The following is a 23,973-nucleotide window of genomic DNA, read 5'->3' as shown; positions in this document are numbered from 1 at the left end:
TCAATGTTTGGTGCCCAGAAATGGACCTGGTATTCTCCCAGGTTTACTACCGGAAGTAGGGCACAGTGGATGGCAATGCCTTCCTGCATCAGGACATAATTGTGCGTTTATGTGCCCTGCCCACGTGGTCCTGATTGTTCACATATTACGCCGAAGGCCAACTGAAACCTTTTGTCATCTTTCACCTTAAAAGTTGAGTCCTGCCCTCTTCCCATGTCCTTAAGCCACTTTCCCTAAGTTAAAAGATTTCTGACGGGTTTTTGTAAGGTTATCCTTCTAGTTGTTAATATATTGACTAATCTTCCGGCCCTTGTATAGTTAGTACCCTCCCACACTGAAAACAAGGCTGACTTGTGTGACCAATAAAATACTGTAGGAAAGATGTGTGACTGCTGAGGCTAGGCCGTAAAAGGCATTACAACTTCAGCCTTAGTTTCTTGGAGTTAGCCAGTGCCACACTGTAGGTACCTTTAAGCAGCCCTGCTGAAAGAGAAACTATCTTGCCAACACTACCTGCCCCCTATGTGCGTGACCTGCCTTGGAAGTGGAGCTCCAGTCTCAAGGCGACATCTTGCTGCCACCTCTTGAGAGACCTGAGCCAGAACTGCTCAAAGGAGCTTCTCATGAATTCCTGGTACACAGAAACAGATTATGTATTGCTTTAAGCCATAAAGTTTTGGGGTCCTTTGTTAGGTAGCAATAAACAGCTGATACCTATTTTGGCTTATAACTTGATAAGTGTGCATTCTATCTCCCCTTGACCAAAGGTTAACACTGAGGGTATAATTATTGGAAGAATTGTTTCTCCATTTAACACTGTACGGTTTGAACACGTTTACATAAATATTTTAAAGAATGGTACTACAAACTATCTCAATTAGATATAAATACTTATATCCAGATTTATCAAATTAATTCATTCTCTAATCACTGTTTTACATTTGCAGAAAAGAGGACTGTGTGAGAGCTGAAATTCCACCCACCATTACTGCCCAGATATGCAGGCACAATATTAATTTTTAAAGACTCAAAATGCTTTTTTCTAAAAATATTTTTAAAATTTATTTATTTTATTTATTTATTTTTGGTTGCATTGGGTCCTGGTTGCTGCGCGCGGGCTTTCTCTAGTTGCAGTGAGCGGGGGCTACTCTTTGTTGCGGTGCACAGGCTTCTCATTGCAGTGACTTGTCTTGTTGTGGAGCATGAGCTCTACGCACGTGGGCTTCAGTAGTTGTGGCTCATGGGCTCAGTAGTTGTGACTTGCAGGCTCTAGAGCGCAGGCTCAGTGGTTGTGGTGCATGGGATCAGTAGTTGTGGCTCACAGGCTCTAGAGTGCAGGCTCCATAGTTGTGGTGCATGGGCTCGGTAGTTGTGACTTGCACGCTCTAGAGTGCAGGTTCAGTAGTTGTGGTGCATGGGCTCAGTAGTTGTGGCTCGCGGGCTCTAGAGCACAGGCTCAGTAGTTGTGGTGCATGGGCTCAGTAGTTATGACTCGCAGGCTCTAGAGCACAGGCTCAATAGTTGTGGTGCATGGGCTCAGTAATTGTGGCTCACAGGCTCTAGAACACAGGCTCAGTAGTTGTGGTGCACAGGCTTAGTTGCCCCACAGCATGTGGGATCCTCCCAGACCAGGGCTCGAACCCGTGTCCCCTGCATTGGCAGGTGGATCCTTAACCACTGTGCCACCAGGGAATCCCCTCAAAATGCTTTTTAGAGTATTTCCTTTTAATACTTTCTGAGGTAATTTTTAAATTTTGGACCTCAGACATAAAGAATTGGAATAATCATAGTCCGTAGTTCCTGACAGACTGGTCTATGTGTATATTTTTAGTAATGTAATAATAATGTGACCTCATCTCCCAAAACAGAAGCTAGAATCTGAGCAGTAACTTATTCTAAATATTTGGTGCCCCCAACTTCCCTACCCCATCCCATCTCAGGGTCTCCTCCAGGAAAATCTCATCCTGTATCCCATCTTCATCTTTGCATCTTTATGCATCTAAAAACTAGAGACCTTCGCTTACTTATCCAAAGATTGTGAAGATTTTTCTCTTATGTTTTCCTTTAGGCAATTATAGTTTTCACTCTTACAGTTAGGTCTTGTTATCTATTCCAGTGTTAAAGTGATGCATGGGTCAAGTTTCATTTCTTTCCATACATTTATCCATTTGTTCTAGCATTGTTTGTTGAGACAACTCTTCCTGTTGAATTGCCTTGTTGCCTCAACCATATTTGTGTGTCATTTCTGGACTGTCTTCAGTTCTTCTGTTATGTTTGTCCTAATACCAACACCACACTGTCCTGATTATTGTAGCTTAATAGTAAATTTTGAAATTGGGTAGTGTGAGTCCTTCATAATAGTCTTTTTAAAGATTTCTTGGCTATTCCAGGTCCTTGGTATTTCCATGTAAATTTTAGAATCAACTAGTCCATTTTTACAAAAAAGCCTCTTGAGATTTTAATTGGAATTGCATTGAATCTGTAGATCAGTTTGTGGAGAATTGATGTTGATCCCCTTTGAAGGTTGATCCCCTCTGGTTTCCACCAGTTTTTGGTTGCCTTCCAGGGGCTTTACATAGATTTTTTAATATTTTTGTCAAGTGTTCATAATTATCTGCCGGAGGATTAGTCCAATATAATCTACTCTGCCATTAAGAAAATAAAAAAACACCAATAAATATCATAGGATGTTTTCTAATAATTGCTTTAGTTTCTTAAATAAGTTTTTTATTTCTAAGTCAGTTCTAGCAGGGTATATTTTTCCCGCTAGGAATTTGACCATTTTTTCTAAGTTTTCAAAATTGTTAGTATGTAGTTATAAGTAGTTTTCTCAATTTTTAAAAGGTCTTTATTATGGATATTTTGGGATAAACACAAAAAAAGTAAAATTCTATGTATCTGTCATCCAACTATAATACCTTATGACTACTTTAGTTTTATGTTTCCCCACTTCTCATGCCTCAACCAGATTATTTTGAAGCAAAGTCTATAGATATTTCATGTGTAAATATTTCAATCAGTTAATCTAAAAGTAACTTAAAAAATAATTTTTAAATGAATATTCTTACACTTTAAAATGCATGACTACATCTATCAACTGAAAGGGCCAAGAAGTGTGATACCCCAGTGGCAATGAGTGTACCTAATGCTAAGATCTTGGTTTCTAATACCATTATCTAATAAAAGGATCCAGGACTCCTTGGAGAAATGGGTTACTCTAGACTGAGCAGAAAACCCATAACAAAACATTTGGATCAGTAAAGAGTGATTTGAATTGGGGGAGCGTCTGGGGCCCAGGAAGAAAAGCATGAGCCCTCACTCATTTGTAAATAGTCCACCAAGGGCACCCTGAACCCATCCTGTTGCCTTCAGAGGCACCTTCTTTCTGAAGCCCAGTCCCTTGTCCCTTCCTGAGAGCACAAGTCCCTGCAGGTCTTTAAGCTCCCAGTGCCTTCCATTCTTGGACACTCTTAAAGCTCACTTTTGCTAAACACTGTGACAGGCACAAATTTATTTTAAAAAATAAATTGTAATAAACCATGCCTATGGAAAGTGCTTAAAGCATCTACAGCTTGAAGAATCTTTTTTTTTTTTTGTCCATGCCATGCGGCTTGCCAGATATTAGTTCCCTGACCAGGGACTGAACCCAGCTCTCGTTAGTGAAAGCACCGAGTCCTAACCACTAGACAACCAGGGAATTCCCAAGAATCATTTTTAAATAAACATACATCACCACCAACCGGGTAAAGAAAAAGGATTTTGCCAGCAGCTCCCCTGCCATGTCCCACCATACCTGTTCTTTTTTTTTTTTTTTTTTTTTTGCGGTATGCGGGCCTCTCACTGCTATGGCCTCTCCCATTGCGGAGCACAGGCTCCGGACGCGCAGGCTCAGCGGCCATGGCTCACGGGCCCAGCCGCTCCGTGGCATGTGGGATCTTCCCAGACCGGGGCATGAACCCGTGTCCCCTGCATCGGCAGGCGGACTCTCAACCACTGTGCCACCAGGGAAGCCCCCCATACCTGTTCTTGATTATGGCCCCCTCTTTCCTTCTAGGAAACCACATTTGGGCCGTTTATGATCATCTCTCCCTTGTTTTGCCACTCACCAGTTTGTTGATCTTGGGCACATGCCTTAACCTCTTGGAATTTGTTTTCTCATCTATAAAATGGAGATGCATTTGCTCCCAAGGAGGCTGAATAGCTCCTGGTTAAAAGCACACAACCCAGGGCCAGTTTGTCAGGTTCAAGTTCCAGCTCTGCTACTAACAAACTGTGTGATGGTAGGTGATTCACTTAGCCTTTCCTCACTTTCTACTTATAAACCGATGTTGCAGTACCTACCTCTTCGGGTTGCTCTGAGGAGTAAATGAAACAAAATATTTAACACCAACTCAGACATGATAAATATTGCTCATAAAAAAATACTACTTATTATTTTCATAATGCTTTTGTGTATATGAGGCATGGAAGGTAGTGGAAGATACTAATGTGTGGAAGTTGGATTTTGCCTTAGTTTTCGAATAGGTAGCCAGAAAGTTTGAGTTCCTTCAATCTTTTTTTTTATTATTATTTGAGCTGTGCCGGGTCTTAGTTGAGGCATGCATGCGGGATCTGGTTCCCCGATGAGGGATCAAACCCAGGCCCCCAGGCCCCCTGCATCGAGAGCTCACAGTCTTACCCACTGGACCACCAGGGAAGTCTCTCTTCAATCTTTCATCTACTCTGTTTTCCCATACCGCTTCTTACTGCTACCGAATTGGTCGACTAGACCCGTACCAGGGTCCTAGCCTGGGCCAGAACCCCTTGTCTCGGCCAGGGAGGTTCTTTTTCCTATTTTTTCCATTTTTGCCAATAGCAAAACCGATGTTGAGTCTGGAACAGCACAAACTTTATTTAATGGTCAAAGAATGGAGAAGCAGGAACCTAGTTCACAAATCAACTTCCTAACCCAATTAGAGCAGAGACACCAAATATATAGGAGGGTCAAGGTAAAAGGGAGGGAATTGGAAAGAAGGGAAGGAATATCCACGAGTTATCCGAGAATAGGGGTGTGGTTTGGACCTGGAGACTGATGCAACACCCCTTTTCAGTCTTTGTATGGGCTTTTACAGTTGCTGTCACAGCGCTGGTGGGTGTGTCACTTAGCATGCGAATGTATTACAAGGAGCATAGAATGAGGCTCAAAGTGTACTGGAAGTCAAATCTTCCACCATCTTGGGTCTAGTTGATTCTAACCAGTACTTGTTTTTTTCTCTTTGCAGTTTCCTCCTGAAACTTAGATAAGAGTAACTGGTTTTCATTCGAGGGAGGGGCAGGGGTGTGATTCTAGGGCAACAGCCTTGGTAACGTTAGCAGTAAGCAAAAGGACATTGAGGTTTTCTGTAACTAAAGTGCCATTTTTTTTCAGTTGAAATAAAATACACATATAAAATGCAAGTCAGTGATTTTTTAGTATATTCACAAAGTTGTAGAGCCATCACCACTGTTTAGTTTCAGAACATTTCCATCACCCCAAAAAGAAGCCACATTCTGATTAGCAGTTATTCTCTATTCTTCTCTCCCTCTGGTAACCATTAATCTACTTTCTGTCTCTATTAGTTTGCCTATTCTGGACATTGTGTATAAATGGAACCATACATTATGTGACCTTTTGTACCTGACTTCACTTGTGTGTTTCCATGGTGTAGCATGTATGAATACTTCATTCCTTTTTATGACCAAATAATATTCCATTGTATGAACAGACCACATGTTGTTTATTCATTCATCTGCTGATGGACATTTGGGTTGTTTCCACTTTTGGGCTGTTAACGAAAAATGGTGCTGTGAACATTTGTGTACAAGTTTTTATGTGAACATATGTTTTCAGTTCTCTTGAAGAAGAGAATGCGGGATCTGGTTCCCCGATGAGGGATCAAACCCAGGCCCCCAGGCCCCCTGCATCGAGAGCTCACAGTCTTACCCACTGGACCACCAGGGAAGTCTCTCTTCAATCTTTCATCTACTCTGTTTTCCCATACCGTATATACCTAGGAGTGGAATTGCTGGGTCATATGGTAACTCAATGGTTAGCTTTTTGTGGAACCACCAAACTGTTTTCCACAGCAGCTGCACTATTTTACTTTTCCACCAGCAGTGTATGAAAAGGTTCCAGTTTCTCCACCAAAGTGGCATGTTTGGCGCTTGGCTCAGCATCTTAAAACTAATGCTGGGGGCTTCCCTGGTGGCGCAGTGGTTGAGAGTCCGCCTGCCGATGCAGGGGACACGGGTTCGTGCCCCGGTCCGGGAGGATCCCGCATGCCGCAGAGCGGCTGGGTCCGTGAGCCATGGCCGCTGAGCCTGGGCGTCCGGAGCCTGTGCTCCGCAACGGGAGAGGCCACAGCAGTGAGAGGCCCACGTACCACAAAAATAATAATAATAATGCTGAATTTTACGGATCAGCAGGTTTCACTGTACAGTCCTGACCAGCAGTCTCCTGGCAGAGGCCAGGTTTCCTTCTGGAACAAAATGGTGGTTTTTGAGGTACCATGATGCAAAGAGCTCCCTGGGAGCATCCTTGGCCTGCAGTGTATTTTCCGTAAGGGCAGTCTGCTGGGATGGGCTGCCTGCAGGATGGGCGATTCCAGCCCTAGCCAGCACTGGGTGCTGACAATCACCCCATGCTGGCCACCTCCAAGCAAAGCTAATAACTTCAAGCCTTTGGAGGCTCCACACAAGAGCCATTAATAGGATAAATCTGGCTCCTCAGATTGTTAGAACTTTTATGTCTCTAAAGAGGAATTCAAGGAAATGTAAAACATGCTTTAATATCTCATACCTAACTGCTGAGAAATGTTAAAAAAAGGAATTTCCCATTTGGGGCTTTCAGCTGAAGCATCATTTTTCTTGCTCTTTTATTACTTACAGTATTTTCTTCTCTTCCGTTGTAATTTATATAGATTTGTGTTTGCAGTTCAAATTGAATCTCTTATTTTAATGAGACTATGAAATGGGATGATGTGGCAATGATAATAACTTGCATCTCAAATATGACTGCCATATATACTCTTTAAAAATAACTTCCTTAGTCTGAAAAATCCAGGGCAGGGCAAGGTGCTGCCCTGCTTTGTGCTGCGTCTGCTTTATCAGCCTTTGTGGTAATCTTTAAATGTCCCCAAACATGAGAAGTCCCAAGAGTGATCTTTTTTTTAATGGTTGAAGTGTATCTCCTGAAAATGGGATTTTTTAATTGGAGCCTGCCACTTTCCCTGTCGCAGTAATGGGAACTTACTGAATAGGAAGCAATTTCAGCACTTAAATGTGCTGATGTGTGTTTCTTAATCACTTTAATGAGTTTCATACAACTAGAAATGGAATAGAATTTTCAATAGAAATATAATTAAATGGAAAAGTCATTTCCTATACTTGTAATTTCCACCTGAGCATGTCTTTATTCACCTCCGCAGAACGTGTGCCTTACAGGCCTATAGTGATGTTATACTGACTAACTTGCATAATTCACTCTGGTCATTAGAGCTGAAAACAACAAATATACTCAACAATAAATTTTATTACAAATCACGTCCAGCAAGACAAAGTATAGCTTCAAAATTATGATTTTTCTTTTTAAACTCATATATTTACTACTTTTATCTGACTTTGCTTGAATTGCCAGTTTCTTGCCTGAATGCAGATTGGTCTTTTAATTATGGCTTTTCAGTCTAGCCTGCTTAAGACAATTCTCAGGAACAACAGTAACATGAGTCAGTAAAAACTGTAAAAGATCTTTGGAAATCCTTGTGTTTGAATGATTTTGCTGAGAAATAGTAAAAAAGAAAGTTTTACCATTTTGCCTTGTGATGCCAAAACATAAAAGACCATTGAAATTTAATTTGTTCTGGTTATCTACGTGTAGTTACTGACTCACTATTGAGTTTCATTTGTAAATTTAATATATTGCTTTTGAGAATCTAGCATTCTGTAAAAATTGGTACTTTTTAAAATCTTAAATGTGGAACTTGCAGATTTTACATTTCAGTGTGCAAGTTTTTGATGGACTCACTATCCATTTAATTAATATAGTCCAACTGGATTTACTTAAACTCATGTTGGGGAAAATAGTTTTAGGTTTGTCTCTAGATAAGTGGTTTGAAGCAAAGTCCATCTCAACCCAAAGGTGTTCTTTCATTATGTTTTTAAATGTAAAAACCTTTCAGTAGGATGGAGCTGAGGTGCAGACTTTCACAAGTTCAGTACCTGGGCTTCCTCTTCACATTAAAGATGGAGGCAGGAGCCCGCTTTCTTTTTGGTGTGTGTCTACAGTGTGGCTTCCCCTTACACCGTGTGAATTTGTATTGGGTCATATTCTCTCTCCATGAACAATGATGACCCACGTATGTGGAACAGTCATTTAATATCATCATGATCTGTTCTTCCTGTGATCTTTCCTTTTTTTAACATGAACAGAGCAGCTCTCTTGGTAACTACTGGCTTGACAAAGCTGAAAGTTTAGTGATGTTTACAGAAGTCCGGGGTATGAGTCTGTGTCCTGCTAAGGAAAACTCATCTGAGCTGGAGTCCTGTCAAATTAGACTGTGGAACCTCTCCCAGGGTGGGATAGGGAGGGTGGGAGGGAGACGCAAGAGCAAGGGGATATGGGGATATATGTATACGTATGGCTGATTCACTGTTTTACAGCAGAAACTAATACATCATTGTAGCGCAATTATACTCCAATAAAGATGGTTAAAAAAAAAAAAAAAACACCTCTCCCTAATGAGATGCTAAATGGCAAGGAATTTTATAATCTAAATCCATTCCAACGTGAGTTTTGTTTTTTGTTTTTCTTTAGAAAACAAATGAACCCTGAGGAAATCTCTTTCTGTATTTAGTCTTAATATTTATTGCCAGGTACTTATTGAAATATTTTGTTACAGTGGTGTATAAAAAAGTGTTTTCCATGTCTTGTATATTATGAATTACTAATCTTTTACTAATTAATAATTGACTATTTCCAGTGCTGCTATTTTACTATTTTGGATGCCAGATTTAATCTCAAAGTTTTAGATTTGTTGGTTCCCCGAAGTTAAATTGAAAAAAAAAAGGGCCTTTGTAGACCAGGACTACACACACTTTGTTCATCTGGGGCACTCCAGGGTCAGCTGGCATTTAAACAAGTTGGATTGACGTTATTATACCACAGCTTTTCCTTAAGACAGAACCCCTCTATGCCATGCGATTTAAGTAGTTTTTTGGTGGTGTTTTGTTTTGTTTTGTTTTGTTTGGCTTTACTGTGCAGCATGCAGAATCTTAGTTCCACGACCAGTGATCAAACCCGCTCCCCCTGAAGTGGAATCGAGGAGTCCTAACCACTGGACCACCAGGGGATTCCCGATTTAAGTAGTTTTAACATCTCAGTCATCTTTTTATTTTCCTTGCAGGTAATCTCTTTGAATAGATGTTTATTTAATGAAGGATGGAAAGGAAGTGGGAGGGAGGAAAGAATTATAATGGTTAGAAAAGAACAATGAAAAGTTTGTTTCGATTATACTTCTGAAGAGCTAGCTAGCAAGTTAAGTATCTGAATCCACCTAAATCTGGTAAAGCGGAAAATATAAAGTTATCTCCATTACTGAAGAGATAAAATGACAAGACTGAATCTGGGTTTGGGGAGTGACAGACTTAAAAAAGCTTGTACATAAATCACCAAAATTTAGAGAGCCATGCCCATCATGGTTTTTCAAATGTTTGCTGAATAGCAAAGAAAAAACATTCAGGAAGATTCTTATTTTCCCCCAAATTTCTGTATGTAAAAAAGAAGCCATGATGTTCAAGTTGTGGAATGTAAATCTTTTATTAAACAGTTGTCTTTCCACAGTAGTAAAGCTTTGGCATGTACAGTATAAAAAATAATCACCAACCATAATTAGACCAAATTCCTCTTATTAACTGCATACTAAGTGTCTTCAATACAATTTTTTCCATATAAAAATACAGGGAAAAATTGATAAATAACAGGTAAGAGAAAGATTTCTAGGCAATTACTAGAATCATTTGGAAATAGTGAGTACTGTGGATATTTCAAATATCACAGCAACAAGGACATGCCATTCCTACAATATTGTGGGCCAGATAGTTAAGTGGAAGCAGAAGTGTTTGGGTAACTTTCCTATTGAAAATTTTGGTAATATCATTTCAAGACATTTTGTATCTTGGTTGGTGCATGTGCTTCCCTATTGATCCCAATCCAAATCACAAGTTAGAATCATTTCATTTAAAATACTGAGCAGTATTGAATACTTTGGAGAACTGGCAACATACTGCCCCATTTATGAGAAAAGTCTAAAAACACTCCCAGGGTGATGCTTGGAGAAGCTGTGAATTGAGCTGAAGCTGGAGAAGTTACTCCAGAGCAGAGGGCTTAAGAAAGAAACAAACTAAGCTGGGGTCTGCTAACATCACTCCAGTTTGGATGGACCTTGACAGAGATCCGTGCTTGTTTCTGAGTTGGAAATATTACTCTCGGGAATCTTCTCTGTCAGCCTGTACATCTAAAGGCATGAAGCACTCAATTGGGCAGTTGACATTCTGTTAAAAAAGAAGAAGAAAAATTAACAGCAATGTTGTAAAGGCTACAGAGAAAAAAAGGGGAGGGTGGCTTCTCTGATAATTACTTATGCATAGGAAAATATGTCTAGCTTTAAGAGCTTAGCTATATACTGGGCAATGGGAGATGCTCAAGAGAACCCAAATTATGTTACAGGATACAATATTCTTTCTACTCTTAAGTCTTTTAAAAGAGTTTTTAAAAATTGGTTCATTCAGAAGAAAGGTACCTACAGAAAGGGACTCCCTACTATGTGCCTAATTGCATTTAGGGGAGAAACACACAGGGTGCAAATGCACTTACAGTGTTTGTTCTCTGATGGTATCTCTGTGAATACTGGTTGTAGGAGTGGCCAGTTGAGCCTTCGTGACCGGGTTCAGCCCCTGGTCTGCGGCAGTTGTCACAGCGCCAGCCCTGAAAGAGCAGAGGCATGAAGTTGGATGGGGTTTATGACAACACAAGAACATCGCAACTTAGAGCTTGTGTCGAAGAATTTCACCTCTTACGAGTTGGCAAAATATACGCAGTAAGTCACAAAGGAAGCTTTGAGGATGATTTCATGCATTTATAACTTGCAGAATACATGTTGGCTGATTACTCATATTTTATAGCTGCCTCTATTTATGCTTTTCCTTTTTCCTGAAATGTCTTACAAACCCCACCCATCTGCTAAGGCTGATTCCAGTCCTGACTTCCTTAATAAGCTTTCCACACTACATGATGGAGGAGGTTTTCCTGGAATCCTAGAGCTTTTAAAAGGAACGTGAGATCACATGGACAGACACCCTCATTTTACAGGTAAGGGAAAGGAGACCCAGAGGAATGACTGACTGGGGCGGGGGGGACGTCACACAGTGACCTGTGAGTGGAGTGGGACTGCCACCCAGCTGGGTGTCTCCTGGTCATGTCCTTTCTACAGAGATCCTGGGACTTTCCAGTCATATGAGCCTTCTTTTGCCTAAATTAACCTGAGTTGGGCTTTTCTCTTATAGCCAGAAGAACCCTAAATAATACAATCACTTTCTTTCTTATATTGTCAGTGAAATATTTCAGACATATTTGTCCATTTAAAAGCATATTCCCCATAATACCTAAGACAGTATGGGTAAACACCTACTTACAGAATCAGTGAATCTTGCTTTCATATAAACACGTAACAGTTCCCACTCCTGTCTAAAGTGTTTCATTTCGCACTTCGCTTTAGAACAGGTGTCACACATGAAAGGTTTCATGTATGTAAATCATGAGGCAGAGAGGCTGAAGTGAGACCAAAACCGACTTCTCAACAAATTCACTTTCCATCACACTTTTCTACACTGAGCACATGGCCAGAGATGACGGAGTTCTGTGATCACGGTCTTTATATGTGTTCAAGAGAGACAGAGAGAGAGACTCTTTCCCCACCCAACTACGAGTGGTGGAATAAGATCAGAGTAGCTTCCAGGGGCTGCCCTCAGCCAGACCCCTGAAGACCCTTCTCTGCTGCCAGTTTAATCTTCCTAAAAACCATCTTCCATCATGTTCCCTTTCTCTTGGGCACCTGCAACTGGCTAATGCCAAAGGTATCAACCAGTGAGCCTTACCCGGGAGTAGGGAGCATGCTCTTCATAGACCAGAATTTGAAAAGCTGTCGGGGAGGGTATGTTTTCATTGAAAACAAAGGAATGTTATGTTTCATTGCTTTTATTTGAGTTATAAGGCATTTTATTTTGTAATTTCAAAGATTAGAGGAAAGCACAGCACTTTTCTGTTATATTGAAGTAGGACACAGATTAGAAGTGGTTGAGAAGTACTGGCATGAATAATGGACTTCCGAGGCCCTGCATAAGTGGCCCCCACTTCTTCCCATTTAATGTCTTACCACTAGACAGCAGGCAGAGGGTTGTTTCACTGGAGCCCACATGTGCCAGCGCCTTCCCATTCCAGGGGGCTGTGCTCACTCTGCTCTGTCTGCTTCCCCCATCCCTCAACCAAATTGTAACCATCCTAAACCCCAGCCAGCGGACTATGCTCGTGGCGCAGTGGTTAAGAATCCGCCTGCCAATGCAGGGGACATGGGTTCGAGCCCTGGTCTGGGAAGTCCCACATGCCACGGAGCAACTAAGCCCCTGTGCCACAACTACTGACCCTGTGCTTTAGAGCCCACAAGCCACAACTACCGAGCCCAAGTGCCAAAACTACTGAAGCTCGTGCACCTAGAGCCCACGCTCTGCAATAAGAGAAGCTACTGCAGTGAGAAGCCGCGCACCGCGATGAAGAGTAGCCCCCGCTCGCCACAACTAGAGAAAGCCCACACGCAGCAACGAAGACCCAACGCAGCCAAAAATAAATAAATAAATAATTGAAATTAAAAAAAAAAAACCCAAACCCAGCCAGTCATGCTTCTCTTTTCCACCAAACCTTTCCTGCTGACATAAGCCTACGTGGGAACTGGGTTTGTCAGATCCACTCAGAGCCTGACTTGATTAGCTGGACTTTCAATGTATGCTAATTTAATGTCTCCAACTATATCATTAAGAGCCAGGACCATTTCTCACTCCCTCTGTGTGTCCCATATTCCTGAGCATAGCACTAGACCTATGGCAGGAATCCATTTGGGGATTGAGAGAGGGTACAAAGAAGTGGTATTTTCTTAGATCTGGGTATTCAAAATATTTAACAGCAGTATCACGGGGGCACCTGCCCAACAGGATGGAGCAAGGAGCCCAGTGCTACCCAGCGTTTAACACTTCAGTTGCTGAAGAATGGAGGCAGTCTGATAATAGTAGGTATGGGGGAGGGGGCTAAGGCTGCCACAAAGGGGGAGAACTGGAAAGGGGTAGTCAGTAGCCTTATGTTCCAACAGGAGCTGAAGTATTTCCCCATTTCATAAGGGGCACTACCACACCTGTGTGCACAGCACACACCCAGGAAGCATAACTCTTAATCGTCCGTACAGGAACCTGCCCCCCCCCTTGTCTAAATTGCACAGAGCCTGGCCTATCTGGTCTTACCCGCTGGCCTCCAAAGCACGTGCAGGAGCAAATGGCGCCAAGATATTCTTTCTGCCACTGTTCTCCCACGTGGTACGTCTTCCCATCGTCGTAACACGTTGCCTCATCTACGTGGACACACAAATCATAAGCGCATGTAAGACTGAGAACAATAATATAGACGACCCCTCTATGGGGATGAGTTTGTTTCTCTCCTAAATTTATGTCATCACAGCCCACGTCCCACATGTTAATGGGAATCATCCATAAGAGAGGTACTGCTGTATAGATCTTAGGGCAGCATTTCCAAAGGCTAGATCTAATAAACTGGAAACGGTTCAATGCAAAGATAGAGATCATATTTTAAAAGTTGAATCTAAAGACCCATAAGGCTTTCTTGTTACATTTCACTGCAGATTATGGTCAAAATACTCAGGTCGGAAAAGTGCTAAAGTGCCCTATAACAACATTAAATTATGGCTCATTTTTGAAGCTTGTCTCTGCTGTCCCAAATCAAAAGATTAACAAACCCACCGTTCACTCCTCAAGAAGACCTAAAGTCTCCAATTATTTCTGGGAATGAGAGTTACAGCTCAGTAATGAAGGTGGGAGTGCTCAAGAAAACACTAAAAATGATTTGTGGCAACGTACGGGGATCACACTTGAATTCTCCTTTTCCATTTCCAAGACACGTGCAGCTCATCATCTGGCCATTTTCTCCCTGACGATCCCACTTCTCTCCAATCTTGTAGTTCACACCATTATCATGGCACCATTCTGGGGGGTGGGGAAGATCAGAGGCAAGGAGTTATTGGCGTGTTCTGACTCACAAGATGGTGAGCGTACTGGGACACGTCACCAGATTTTCAAAGCCAGGTATCTGGAAGGAGTGGCAAGGAAAGATGAAGGTCATGATCCCTCTGACAAACCACTTTTTTGGTTGGATTTGAAAATATTATCTTTACCACTTAACATTTTCTCAGATATTTTAAGATCCAGTCTATTTCATCATAATCATTTCACAAGAATAGTCAATGACCTTCATTTGAATTCTCCCTATTAAGGTTTAAAATTGGGAAGGCTAAAAATAGATAGTAGATGAAAAGTCACTTTTGGATTTGCAGAGATCCTGGATACAAAGTTCAATTAACCGAAAAGCAAAGGTCAGCTGGTTTCTACACACTACAACCTGTTTCTTGTAAATGGGAAAAGTGAAAGAATAAACCTATGTATCAAAACAAAAACAAAATGATAAATCAATGGTTATCATCCTACAAATAAGACTGGTTCTAAGGAATATCTAAAATGCACAGTTATTTATCTTTAACTACCATACATAAAAGATGACTTTTTAGATGAGTTTTTAATCTTCAAAGTTTATACTAAAAACAAACTTTGGAAGTTTATATGATACACACAACTTCTATTTTATCAACAAGTCAGTCATTCCTAAAACTTTAAAAAAGTTAGTCAATAATTATGACATCTAAGTGAAGAATATGTAAGTTGAGCCAAAGAATCACATAAATCAACTTACAGCTCTGCACCCACAGTTGCGCCTAAGTACTTACATAGGTAATAAATATACAGACTTAAAAATAGCTCAGTTTCAGAAATTAAAAACCACCTAATTGATGCCAAATATTAAAACTTCCAACTCCTAAACAGCATATGACACTTCTTTCTATTTTCAGATGGTCAAGCACAATAGTCTGCATTGAAAAAATTAGTTGTTTTTATATTTCAGTCTGAATTAAACCAGTTCGTGTATACAAGTTAAGTAAAGTGCTCTTAAGATCTTTTAAAAATCATTATGACATATTTCACCCAGTACAATTCCTGGATATGTCTATAGGAGGCTTGTTATAAGGCATAATGATTAACACCTGTGAAAATGAACCAGTTTTTTTTTTAATAATAATTGCATCCTCTAAAAACAAAGCAGAAATGAAGGATTTAGAAATTCTAATACTAAACCTCAAAGCATGATAAGTCATTCCTAGGATTATTTTAACTAAAAAATAATTTTAAATAATAAAATCCTTTTATAATTTGAAAATCAAATATTTTTCAATTGAAGTTGATTCTTAATTATCTACAAATGGATTATCTGTACTCTCCACATTATTTGGTAAGATTCAAGCTGCCCAATGTGTGTATGTGTATGTATGATATGAGTGTGTATGTGTGTATGTGAGATATGAAAGAGTGTGTGTGTGTGAGTGTGTATGTATACTGTGATATGTGTATATTTGGTTTGTGTTGAAAGAGAATATTTGTAAGTATAAATGTTCACCTCTGAGCTCACTCAGCACTACAGATTAAAAGAGACTTGAGGTTCCATTGTGTCTCCGATTCCCTTCATTAGACCTGGCTCCAAAGAGTTTGACTTTATTCATTTTAACAAAAAAATTTTAAAAATCATATTACCATCGCAAATTTATTTTTAATTAATAGTCATATTGAAGTACAACCTTTGAGATGAAGCAATATTCAACAAGTAAAATTTCCCATCATTTTTATATGATGCAAAATTTTACTTTGAGTCAAGCAGTCTCTCCTCATTTGCTTCATGTTTGGAAGAGGTTGCATCTGCCAAACATGCTTCCTCCTTTGGCACATTGTGCGAATGCATGGAAATGCAAGAGGTGGACAAAGCAAGCTACTCACTAGATGAATCACATCTGAAATGACCACTGCCAAAGCCTAAGCACTGGCATGAGAGTTTAAAGCCAGATTCAGACAATCGCTCCCACTCTTCTCCAATGGCATAATGGGAAACCGTGTAGGGGTCGAAGCACGAGTCATCCGTGGGTTGGTTTAGGCCTTGGTCAACTACACGAAGAAAAGGAGGAAAAGGCAAAAAAAAAAAAAAGAAAGAAAAAGACATCTTATTATGGTTTTGGACCATAAGGAGAGAACTGAATTATTGTATATAATGACTTATTTGAAAACAAAAATCCCGGTAGCACTAAAAAGCACTCATCTGTTCTATCAGTGCATCAACTGCTCTAATAAACAATGCTTAAAAGGAGCCCATCTTTCACTTTTGCCCTCAGTTCTAAAAATAAAAATCATTTTTAGTAAATCTAGTCTATATAACATGGAACAGATCATGAGGCAATTAAGAACTTCAGTGGGATGCGAAGGCTGGAAATTCCTCTCCATCAGTACCTGAGTGACCCTAAGCTAGTTATTTAACATTTCTCTGCCTTATTTCCCTCCTCTGTAATGTGGGGATAAAAATAAAAATACCTCCACCTACTCAGGATCTTGTGAAGATTACATGAGATCATGAATTCAAAGCACTGGCCTATTACCAACACTTAGAAAGTGCTCACCAAATAAAGAATAATTATTAGAGGGCATCTTTTGCTTAATGCAAAAGTTGTCACAGTTTTATATACCATTAAAATGTGATCGCATTTATTTATTGCATTTTTTTGTATAATAGTGCAAAAAGCCTAGATTTTGTACAGTCTTTTCATAATGGTCAGACTGCTTTACTCTATCAATAAAACCAACTGTTCCAAATAAGAGAAAGCAATGGGATATCGATGGCTTAGAAATTAAGTAATGGAATCTTTTCATGTTGCCTAAGATCTGGTCTTTATGTTTTGGGAAAGCTTATTTTAAAATAATCTATGCAAACAAAGCATGCTTCAAATTATTATCTAAAAATTAAGTAAACTAACTTCTGTGACTTAGAATCCCACTGTGTATATTTCTTTTCACAGTGCAAAAATCAAAAGCTCAAAAGCAATAGATATTTGAACTGTCTAATATTTTGAAAGGCATCACAGTGGAAGAAAATAGAGTTTTGTTGAAACTAAGATGTCTGAAACGTCTCAAAGCTGGGAGAACCTGGCTAGAGTGCAGAATATTGCTGCTGGGAATAAGGAGTCAGAAAGAAAAATGGAAGGAACTTAAACTGCTATGAGGGGTTTCAATAACCTTCCTAAAGATAGCCAGGAGTTAAAATTCCACCTGACCAAAGTTCTGGAGATGGAATCTTTTTAAAAAGATGATGTGGAAAAAGCACAAAGACCTTTGTGCTCTTGAAAATTCCTTTCACATGGCATTCTACTAGCAAAACCACATGAAACAAAAAGTGTGCATTACCATAGATATATAACACAATAAGCACAAAATAATCCCCCTCCTCCAAATAAAAATAAACTGCTTAATTCACAGGCTTTTATACATGTAAAAGAACACAGTCACCTATCGAATGAGGAAGGAGGCTGAGGTTAAGTCACTGGCCCTAGGAATAAAGCCTGTCACTTGGCAGACAGAATTCAGCACTCCCTGCTGATGGGGAATGGAAAACCTTCCAGTTGGAAAATTTGAGATTCATGATTTTGATTATTCCCTATCTCATGTTTCTTGGTGACTCTCCAGCTTGCTGGAGTTTGGAAAGCCAGGTGATACACTACTGGTTTAACGGAACTTTCCAGGTGCTACAAAGAGTCAATGACCATTTAACCTCATTGTGGTTTTAGGCCTATATAATCATGAAATAACATGGGAATAAGGGAGCTCTTTGGACAGAAATGGGCTATGTTGGTAGCATTGTACATCAGGACCAAAACCCAGCAGGCATTGATGTCGGCAGATAAGGAATTTCCTTCACAGGTAATCACTTTCAGTACTTAAAACTTACTCAGGAGAACAGCAACCTGGTAAGGTGAAGAGGGTCTGGGAACAGAGATCAGGAGACTTGTGTCCTATATCAACCCAGATACTCACTAGCCGGGACTCACAGTGTTGGACCAAACAATATTTGAAGTCCCTTCCAGGTCTATCATCATATCACTGTTTGAGACTCTATTTATGTATGTGTTTTACAAGATACTACGATACTCTGAGGGGAAAATAATTGAATTTAAAGTTGCTCAGTTACTTCATGGAATTATTTCCTAAAGTCAAAAGACAACAGCAAGAAAGGAACAGTCACTCGAAGAAGCATCTCTGGGGTAGTCCAGAGCTTTTGCCCAAATAACCCCGATGTTCACATACCAGCATTGCCCACGGTAACTACTTGCTCCCGAACCTTGTGCCTCTTCTGGTCTTTTATTGCCTCCACTATGATGTTGTAGGTGGCCCCTCTGGTAAGACCCGTCAAGGTGGCACTAGCAGAAGTTCCAGGAACTCGGAACTGCAATTATTAGCACATCCAAAGTAGGGGAGAAAGCATTAGAGTGAGGAATTGATATGACTTTCCCTATTCTCTTCTCGGTAACTCTTACTGTGTAAACAAAGCAAAGGGAGACAAAGATAAAGAGTGTAAAGGTCCCAACCAGAGAAGGAGAGAAATGGAGGTTGAGTGAGGGGCTGTCATTTCTACGTGACAGATTTTCCTGCCAAAAATCTACCCTATGTGCTCCAGTTACCAGGAACCCTCACTAATTCTAGAGACAGCCTCCTCTTCATCCTGCTGTAGTTGCAGTCTGGGCAAGCCCACTGGCAGCTGTGGCCATGCCCCCTTCACATAAAACGTGGATGCTGCGCTATGTGGGATACACATTCATCCCACACAAGTGACATCTGACCCCAACATGGGGTCCTTCAAACCCTTTGGCAAATCCTCAAACTCATTTTTCTAAGCTCATAAATCCTCCACAGTGTAGTCAGTTTTTAAAAGTCTGCCACTTTCTAAAAATAAGAAAACAGTGAACATTGATATCAGCAAGACAAATTAAAGCATAGAAGTTTTAGTCAGAGAATTCAATCACTTAGAGGCACAGCTTCGGCCAAGTTCTTTCTCCTTTTACATATTGTAGATAATGGGATTCTTCAAGGACAAACCGTAACGAAGGCATTTTAGCCCTTCCTGGACAAAAGTAAATTCAGCCAGAATCTCTCTCTTTCTCTCTTTTCTAAGATCATTTCTTTGTCTATATTACCATGGAACCTCAAATGATCGATAATAATAGAAATGATTTTATTCTCTACTAAACAAAAGCTAATGACACTCTTTGGAACATCCCCTAAAGTAGAGCCGTACTGAGATTAAAAAAGAAAATCAGGACTTAAGCATGCCACCTTTCTAAGAGGTTCTAGAAGTATGCCACTGGACATCAGAGCTCTGGTCACTTCAGTAGCCTAGCTTACTTTTTTTCCCAGGCTGCCCAGGAGTAAAGAGAAACATGAATTACCTGCAAGGGTTCTTCATCAATGCCAACTGGATGACATGAAATGATATACTCAGAGCTTTCCTGGAATGGGGTCCATGAGATGGTTGTCTGAGAGAGAGCTTCTTGTCCTGTAGAAGCATTTGGATTGAGTCCCAGAACGTGAGGGTAGAGATGATGGTCTACGTCTCCCCTGGGGACAGGACCAATTTGGATCTCCTCATTTACATTCGGTGGATACGGTCTTGGCCTATGCCTTACGGGGCTGGCCATTGTGGGCGGTGTGGTTCGCCTAAAACCATGCTCCTCAAAGATCATTTGTTGCCCAAGACTGGGCTGCTGACCAGAAGTGCCAGGAAGCTGAATACCGTTTCCAGTGTCATACCCAGGGTTGGTGATGAAAGGGGTCTTTTGAACTGTGGAGGGAACATCCAGGATCTCTGGTCCATGAAGATTGGGGTGTGGAAGGGTTACCAGTTGGGGAAGCTCATCTAGCCAAGAGAGGTTAGAGCCAAAAAAAGCAAAGCGTGTTAAGCTCCCAGAAGTAGCCTCGGGAGGCGTTATCAGTTCAGGCAACAACGACTATTTTTCAATCAGATCAAAGCTCCTGGAAAATTAGCAGTTCTTAGATCACAAAACACTTTTTTTCCAGAAAGAAATCTTTATGATTTTTCTCAAAGTTTTCTTTATAGTTTGGAACGAAAAAAGTGTTAGTATGAATTTATCATACACACAAAGCTTTGAACTGCTGAGCCCCACAGAAGCTGCCTCTGCTCAAATTAAGCCTAATGGGACTGAAATATACAGCCTTTTTTCTCTTTTTCACTTGAGAATCATGTTATGAGGACTAGAATCCAGACTAATTATATCAGCGTCTGAAGTATGAGAATTCCAGAGGTTTGGTGCAGTAGTTTTTCATAGTTTGAAATGCTAAGAATAGATTAAAATACACACATAAAATTTATTTAAAAATTCTCCTATCAGCATAAATAAAGCATTTTCTTCAAATTAAACTGAAATTGGATAAAAAAGTGAGACATTATTTAGTTCGAAGTTTTAGAAACCAAATAAATAAAGACAAATGAGAAAGATTTTTCCCTCCCCTCCCCCTTCTTATAAAAACATTTTTAACTTCAAAAGAATGTATAGAAGAACAGCAACGATCGCAGCTTGGTTTTTACATTTTAATATCCGGTTTGGATTTTTTAAAGATGAAAGAAAGGCTTTTATATTGACTGGCTAGGAAAAAAATAAAACAGTTCTGCAGATGGTTAGCTTATTCTTGCTATGAAAGAGCACAGCATACATGCTATGCTGTTAAGAGAAAAAAAAAGTTTCACAAGAAATGCATCGAAACCTGGAGCACTTTTTCCCTGCAAAATGAATCATTCGTAATTAGTTTTGTTTTGGCCATCTCCCTGTTAACCACCGAGGAAGGTGCTCTTTACCTGTCTTTTTCCTCCCGATCAGAGGCTCACTCTTCTGATTGTTCTTGAGGGCGATGACTTGGATTGTGTACTCGACTCCTGGTTCCAGACCTGATGGAAGGACAGATCATCACATTATGTCTGTGGGCTCAGCTGGTCAAATGAAAGTTGATCTCACCAAGAGATACTACTGGGAAGCAAGCATCCTCTCTCCAGCTGGCCACTGGCCTCTTGAAAGGCAAAACTGACTTCGTTTTGCTTCTGCAAACACTCAAATACTCTGTATACAATAGCCACTTAGCAAATTAATTGTCTTCCTGTCAAGTCTGACACCTGAATAAGCGCTTTACTTTTCCTGGGTATTCTGTTAACATGTGGTCTCATCTGCCCTTTTGAATTCAAGAAAATCTATCAGTGTTGTACACTGCCAGCGAAATACACACTTGGGAGAGATCACTGCAGACTGTATACATGAATCTACTTAGGCCTAACAAACAGATGGCTCTCGGTGGCAGGATCAATGAAAAAGTTAGACTACAAAAAAGTGCTCTGTAGGAAAGAGTGACCACTCTTTGTGTGGACCCTGTAGGAAGTACCCAATTCAACGCCTTCCATACCTGATTCTATTTTCCTGTCTCCAAAGTTTCTAAAGAAGCAGTGTCTCCTTCTGGTACCTGTGTGTTCTATAGGATTTTTAAGTCTAGATGATAGCCTATATACACAGTTTACCGTATAATCTCTTGGACAAAAACAATACCAGAGGCCTATGATCTCTTATTCCCCATCCCAAGCACTCTCTCCGGTATGGGTGATTGGGAATCACTTTGCCTCAAGACCTATCCTGTGAAACCGGATAATGAGGGCCATCGCAGGTGGCAGTCTGGCAAATCCTGCAGACCTATCATTCTTTAGGTTGCTGAGTGAGAGAACAGTATCCAAACTTGCTAGTTTGCTTTGAAAAGTGTCTTTTTCTAGGAAGAACTGATAGCTGTCTGGCAAACATACAGCAGATAAAAAGATTCTAGTTATGCCATTATGACAGTATTGAAATTATTGCTTTGTTGTGAATTCTGAGATGTATCAAGTTTGACAGCTCCTCCATAGAGAATGCTTTTTGAAGTTGTCAGAAATGGGGCTTCTTGTTCTCATGATACAGCACCAAAGACACAGCTGGAGTCTGCTAAGCACTGTATGTGTCCTAGAGAGTAAAGAAAACGGCAGCATGAAAGCAGCAATACCAGTAATAGTAGCTTCTGTGACACCAGGGCGGGGCCGAGGGACCACTTCTCTGGGAGGGGACCCAGGCTTCTCATACTTGATGATGTAACCAGTAATCCTGGCACGAGGTGGCTGCCATGATAACAGCAGGGAGTTGGGTGTGGTGGCCAGGAAATGCAGGTTGGATGGTGCATCAATGGCTAAAAGGAAACAAAGTTACATCTCTTTAAGGAAATGAATAACCAAGAAAGTTATTCCCACATTCTTTTCCCAGCCCTTAATAGCAGACTTGAGAGAATCTGAGAGTTCTGTAAACAGTAAAAATGATTCACTGTGATCTGAATACAAAAGTATCAGCCTCATTTTTGTTGCTCAAGTTCACGTGCCTGATCACACAAACATATAAGTCAGTGGCATTTCTTCAGTAGCAAGTGTAGTTACCAGTAGAGGCGTCGATGACCACAGGGGAGCTCCGGGCATTGTCGTTCAAGGTGTACAAGTGGATCTTGTAGTCAGTGCCGGGTTGTAAACCTGGGATTGGTGAAGAGATGATTTTTATCTGATCTTCATTTACTAGGAAAATTTTCAAACTCATCTGCAATCTTCATGGTTCCTCCTATCATTGCCTGTTTATACAGACCACGGAAGTGGTTCACATTTGAACAATAAATTAGAGCATGGTATGGGTGTTAACTGCTCATGAGAAGGACATCTCAAAAGAAAGGCACAGATGCACAAAAAGACATTGGCTAAAATAAATGTTAAAATCCAAAAATGCTGTTAGAAGTGACTATCTTGGTGATAGGGGTGAGCACCTACTGACTGTGTTTTATCAGATGGTCACTGGTTGGGAACTGGAATCAGAATTTTCAATCTCAAAAAGACCTAAATTGATATTGAACATTCTCTGACAACAACTTTGATCTCTATGAAGTAGTGTCGTTTGCTTTTTCAAATTTAATTCTGCTTTATAGTCTATGTGAATGTTAAGAAGTAGACACTATCACTGAGTTTCTTTTGGCTCTCAAGCATTATGTATAATTTTTTTTTCCCCTAAGAGAGGGTTCATTGATGAAAGATCTCTGATGAATGGGACTTATGCCATTCCTCTGGCAAACATTAGACAAAACCAGGCGTTCACAGGACAAAATGTTTTGATCAGGAAATGAAAATACGTTGTAAAAAATAGAGCTGGGTTATCATAAAACACTGAAGATAAATTTAATCAGTGTAAGTGGTAGAAAGACTAATAAGCTAATTTATGTTGTGAATGGCAGTTATCAAATGTGGTCAGTAGAGTGAGCTCCCAGACCTGTGATGGTGTAGCTTCTGACATCTGGCTTGATGGTTCTCTGAATTGGAGTCTGGCCGTTGGCTGGGATGGCATCGACTTGGAAGCCGGTGATCGTCTCAGTCTTGGTTCTCCAGCTAATGGTGATGGTGGTCTCAGTAGCGTCTGTCACACGGGCCCTTCTTGGAGGGCTGACATCTGCACAGGATGACAGCCAGAGATTAGTGCCTGGCTGGCTCATATAGGTAAGGTTTTGATATTTTAAAATGTTTCTTTATTATATACAAATACATCAATTTCTACACATGACTAATAATGTATAGATTTTCTCCTGTGGCATCCAGAG

The 23,973-nt window shown here is 40.4% G+C and overlaps 1 protein-coding gene across 1 annotated transcript in view; it reads right to left on the bottom strand.

Annotated features, from left to right (window-relative positions):
- Positions 1-9,807: 9,807 nt before the first annotated feature.
- The window catches only part of FN1 (fibronectin 1), a gene marked incomplete at its 5' end in the record, with an annotated part of 68,856 nt that continues 54,690 nt past the window's right edge, over positions 9,808-23,973 (bottom strand). The window contains 11 exons of the mRNA XM_079710671.1: positions 9,808-10,566; positions 10,889-10,999; positions 13,579-13,685; positions 14,209-14,334; positions 16,228-16,392; positions 18,577-18,715; positions 19,716-20,182; positions 21,140-21,229; positions 22,357-22,536; positions 22,778-22,867; positions 23,649-23,825. Of these exons, the coding sequence (XP_079566797.1) occupies positions 10,495-10,566; positions 10,889-10,999; positions 13,579-13,685; positions 14,209-14,334; positions 16,228-16,392; positions 18,577-18,715; positions 19,716-20,182; positions 21,140-21,229; positions 22,357-22,536; positions 22,778-22,867; positions 23,649-23,825 (1,724 nt within the window). The 3' untranslated portion in view covers positions 9,808-10,494. The remainder of the gene's footprint in view (positions 10,567-10,888; positions 11,000-13,578; positions 13,686-14,208; positions 14,335-16,227; positions 16,393-18,576; positions 18,716-19,715; positions 20,183-21,139; positions 21,230-22,356; positions 22,537-22,777; positions 22,868-23,648; positions 23,826-23,973) is intronic.

The sequence above is a fragment of the Hyperoodon ampullatus genome (assembly GCF_949752795.1).
Source record: "Hyperoodon ampullatus genome assembly, chromosome: 8".
In the NCBI taxonomy this organism is placed as follows: Eukaryota; Metazoa; Chordata; class Mammalia; order Artiodactyla; family Ziphiidae; genus Hyperoodon; species Hyperoodon ampullatus.
Note: the sequence above shows the minus strand (reverse complement) of the source record. Positions and strands in the feature narration are given on the sequence as shown.